The sequence below is a fragment of the Sinocyclocheilus anshuiensis genome, unplaced genomic scaffold, assembly GCF_001515605.1.
Source record: "Sinocyclocheilus anshuiensis isolate Anshui unplaced genomic scaffold, SAMN03320099.WGS_v1.1 scaffold3404, whole genome shotgun sequence".
Lineage (NCBI taxonomy): Eukaryota > Metazoa > Chordata > Actinopteri > Cypriniformes > Cyprinidae > Sinocyclocheilus > Sinocyclocheilus anshuiensis.
This window is the reverse complement of record NW_015549554.1, coordinates 83,161-87,773: the sequence shown is the minus strand read 5'-3', so window position 1 is coordinate 87,773 and position 4,613 is coordinate 83,161. Positions and strand designations below refer to the sequence as shown.

Below are 4,613 nucleotides of genomic sequence, written 5' to 3'. Positions count from 1 at the left end.
TCCCCATAAAACATGGAAACACAACATGTGTGTGTGTGTGTGTGTGTGTGTGTGTGTGTGTGTGTGTGTGAAACTGTGTGTGAGTGCATGTTTTTCTACACTGGTGGAGACTTAAACCTGAATACACACAGGACTCGTGGCACTGTGGGGACCTAAATCGAGGTCCCCATGGGGAAACAAGCTTATAAATCATACAGAATTAGTTTTTTTGAGAGTGTAAAAATGCCTATAGTTTAGTGTGAGGGGCAGGTTTAGGTGTAGAGCGATAGAAAATATGGTTTGTACAGTAGAAAAACCATTACGCCTATGGAGAGTCCCCACAAGGATAGTGAACAAGACTGAGTTTGTGTGTGTGTGTTTGTACCCTTTCTGCCCGGGTTTGGGGGCCTTGCTCTTGAAGGTGCGCGTCTGTCTCTGCTTGAATTTGGGCGGCCCTTTCTTGGGTGTGGTGGGTCCGGCGGTGCTGGCGGGTGTGGCCAGAGCACTTCCTGCAGGAGGAGCAGCGTTCATGTCTGCGCTTCCCTGAAACACAGCTAACAGAGCGACGCTTATGATCTGAGCGCATCACAGGAATCAAGAGTTTTGGTTTCTTTGGTTTGCTTAGTTGGGGACGCTTGACTGATTACACAAACACTATTGAAGAGAGCTGAACTGATGATGAATCACTGAATCATCAATGAACTGACTTTAAATGGAAAATGACTCTGTTATTGTCTTCTTGCATTATTGACAGTCTATTTTCCTGTTTGACTTTGTAAAGCTGCTTTGACACAATCAGTTTGTATAAAGCACTATACAAATAAAGGTGATTTGACATGACAGGAATCTGGGATTATGGGATTACGCTGCTGGATCTGGAACCTTTCTCTCCTCCGTTTATCACTCGTCATGGTGTGTGTCTCTGCAGTCTCTCACATAACTGATGGCATCTGCTTGTATTGATTTATCCCATAAACACCTCAGTGTGATAACATACAGCCTGTCAGTCATTATCACAAAATAAAGCCCTTCAGGATGAACACGAGTGCAGACTCTATGATATTCCTGACGTGTCAGACGTCCATCAGATTATAATCTCACAATAATCCACATCAAACACTGTTTTTCATGTTGCCTCATTAAAACCGTTAATCTCATTAACACAACAGACTTATGAGATTTCCTTCATCTGTCTGTCTGTGGATCAGACACTGGTGTTTCTGCAGCTTCATGCGATGCTGATTAGAGTTCACACCTTCCTCTGATCATGAATATTTCACACCATACATCATGTCAGTCTTCCTGCATTAAAGGGAACCTCGGGTATTAAGACTTGTATGGCTTAATATAATATATTTCAATGACGTTCAGTATTCAGTTGTGTTGCGGTAAAATTAACAGCAGATAGCACCAGTAACTCACTGAGTGCAACCATTTGACGTCATTGAAATAATGGCGCCCCCATAGTCCAAAATATGTATAAAATGATGTGGATTTCTTAAATAATGTAAATCTTTCATGGGTTTTCTACTACATATTTCAGTAAGAGACATCATTTACGTTATTTTAAGCCATACAAGTCTTAATACCCGGGGTTCCCTTTATGCATCAGAGCGTAGAATAGAAACCTAATGAACTAACCCACATAAAACAAACAGCAACAAACTAGATGTGATACAGCAAAACAGATGATTGATCATTTATGACCTATCGACCTGAAGAACATCAGCCAGCTGCTATTGTAATTCTTGAGCATGTTTACCTGTGTTTGTGGTGTGTGAGCAGCGTGTGCGTGTCTCTCTCTCTCTCTCTCTCTGTCTGTGGAATGAGGCTGTCTGTCTCTGCTGCTCTCTTATAGTCTCGCTGAAGGTCAGAGAGCAGCTTCCCGTCAGGGAAACACTAATGGACTTAATGCTCTTTAGACTTCATCAGGGGTGTGTGTGTGTGACACGTTAACCTCAAGGTTATGGTCTCGTTTTCTGAACATGTGAGAAGATGCAGCATTTCACTATCACACAACAGATTCACAAACCCAACAAAATAGACTAATGTTTCAGAAAAACCCATCATTGATCGCTTGAATGTCTTTCATCGTTTACTTCTACTGGACCAGATCGAATCATGTGTTGGACTTTTGACACGACTGTGTTAAACACATCCCAACGCCGTCAAGTCATGTCACTGATTTGTGCTTTTCCCAAGACTATATGTGTTGTGAGGTGAGGCTGCTCTCTCCGCGGGTTCATGAGCGCTGAACGGCCGCTGACGCCCTGGAGCTCACATCTCCACAAACACCGAAGCACATTTTCAAATAGCCGTTATCTTTATTAACAAAAATTTGAAGTCTAAACAACTACATTCTCACCTACAAAAAAAAAAACTCTTTAAACTATATTATGTGACAAAACAACAGTAGTATTTGTTAAATTACATTGGGTTTGGTCATCTGCCATGACACCCGCTGTGAGAAATGATACAAGTGAAGAATTCAAGATTCAAGGACCAGACCAAACTGTTGTGTGTATATATATCCTCCTGACAACCAGCTATGGAGTCTTGTCCTCTGTAGTGGACATAATGTTTTAGCGATTTCTCTGAGACCTCACATGTCACAGCTGTAAGTCTGGATGTCCTGTACAGAGCACATTCAGGACTGTTCAGAGAGACCATATGATTGGATGTTTCACCATGACCACTCCCTCTCACATTCAACACCCTTGTGGAAATATGATAATATTTAGTAATGATCATTTAAATCCGACTAATTTCTAATCTGATTTGTCATAAATCAACATCTCAGGAAAATGTTGTGGGGTTTCAAATCAAAATATGACTTTCTGTTATGAAACAGGACATTGATTTGTAGAGAACAGCAGGACTAAAAGCATGTTTATTACGCATTTTGGGAGACACAACAAATGAATAGGGAAATTATATTTCAATATTCCTATGACATTTTAGATTTATTATTATTATTATTATGTTATTATGAAAATCTTGCCAATTAATACTCCCATTATTACACTTCTTTTTTCATTACATGTTGCCCCAAAAACAAATTAATATGCAAAATAGATACAGTTTATAGATACATTGCACATAATAAAATAACCGGTTTATGGACATTTTACACACATATTGCATAAAGCAAAATGGTATATCAAATCATTCTGTTATATCTTTCATAACATAGTTTAGAATAATTTTTATACAAAGTTTGGTATAAAAAAAATAAAAATGGATTATGGATTAAAAAAATAATAATTGTTTTTGCATTTTCATGTCTATTCATGTCTTTTTATTTCTTTTAAAAACAGGACTTTTTAAAGTCCTGCTCTACAGAAGACATAGTATAACATATGAATAAAATATAATTTTAAAAATTGAAAAATATTAAATTCAGCTTTTTTTTTTCTTCTGGTAGTCAGGAGGATAGATTTATACAGCAGTTTGTTCTGGTTCTCAAATCTGATTGGTTGAGAATCATGAGATATTGTACTGGTATCGCTACAGGAACACACTGAACTATGTAATTATTAAATAATAATTACAGAAAGATGTTAGAAAACCTCGGGTTATTGGTAAACCAGTCACGAACCAGAGCAGCGCGATGGAAGCTGACATTATCCCAAACAACAATGTAACGAGGCTGCTCTGGCTGTGCTGGTTCCCTGAGGTCCAGCTGGAACATATGCTCTCTTAGACCATCAAGGAAAGCAAGGAGGAGCATAGTGTTATAGGGTCCTAGAATGGCATGACGGTGGAGTACCCCTCGTTGGCTGATGGCTGCACACATAGTGACATTCCCTCCGCGGTGACCAGGGACATTTACAATAGCCCGATGGCCAATTATGTTCCTCCCCCTTCTCCTTCTTTTGGTCAGGTTGAAACCAGCCTCATCCACAAAGATAATTTCATGGGGAACAGGCCGGCCTTCAATCTCAAAGATTCTCTGCAAAACACATGAAACACAGTAGAGTAAATCACTGCCCTGAAGCACAGTTCAAGAGGGCACAAATGGCAGCATAAACTGCTATACTGTGATGGTACACAATACTTCATACGATATCAAAACTCATACCTGAACATATTCCACTCGTTGGTCTTTCACTCTGTCAGAGTTTCGTTCGAAAGGGACGCGGTACGCCCGTTTCATCCGGAACCGGTGCTTTCGGAGGATACGATCAATTGTGGAGAGGCTGATGGCATTTATCCCTCGAAAATGATGATTATCCTCAATCACTCTCCTTTGAATCTCTCGCAGGCGGATTACATTATTGGCAATGACCATGTTTACAAGCTCCCTCTCTTGCTCCTCCGACAAAAGCCTTAGCCTGCCTCCACCAGGTGGTCGTCTCTGTGTCCTACAAAAATAGAAGCACTCATTACTGTAACTGTCACACATCCTTTTTACAGGAAAAAATGGAAACATACTGAAACTCTATCTGTATGCGAGGCAATTTGATGCATTTCTTTATTACAGTAGCATAGTGCAACAGTGTATGCACTCTAAAGTTACTGTACAGAGCAGTCTTACTGTAAGTACACCTACCTGTTTTCCTCCCTGAAGGTTCTGATGATGGAGGCGAAGGTGAAGCGACTCAAATTTGGCTGTACTCGTTGCCCAGCCTCCC

The 4,613-nt window shown here is 40.1% G+C and overlaps 2 protein-coding genes across 2 annotated transcripts in view; both read right to left on the bottom strand.

Annotated features, from left to right (window-relative positions):
- pde6hb (phosphodiesterase 6H, cGMP-specific, cone, gamma, paralog b) overlaps positions 1-1,839 on the bottom strand; it is a 3,708-nt gene extending 1,869 nt beyond the window's left edge. The window contains exons 1-2 of the mRNA XM_016444903.1: positions 1,742-1,839; positions 365-522 (exon numbers count right to left, since the gene is read on the bottom strand). Of these exons, the coding sequence (XP_016300389.1) occupies positions 365-510 (146 nt within the window). The 5' untranslated portion in view covers positions 511-522; positions 1,742-1,839. The remainder of the gene's footprint in view (positions 1-364; positions 523-1,741) is intronic.
- A 1,687-nt stretch (positions 1,840-3,526) lies between these two features.
- Positions 3,527-4,562, bottom strand: LOC107656944 (uncharacterized). Its single transcript, XM_016444897.1, has 3 exons — positions 4,532-4,562; positions 4,061-4,343; positions 3,527-3,931 (listed from the first exon to the last, which is right to left on the bottom strand). Exons 2-3 carry the CDS (start codon positions 4,268-4,270, stop codon positions 3,527-3,529), a joined length of 615 nt encoding a protein of 204 aa, XP_016300383.1. The 5' UTR covers positions 4,271-4,343; positions 4,532-4,562.
- Positions 4,563-4,613: the final 51 nt, after the last annotated feature.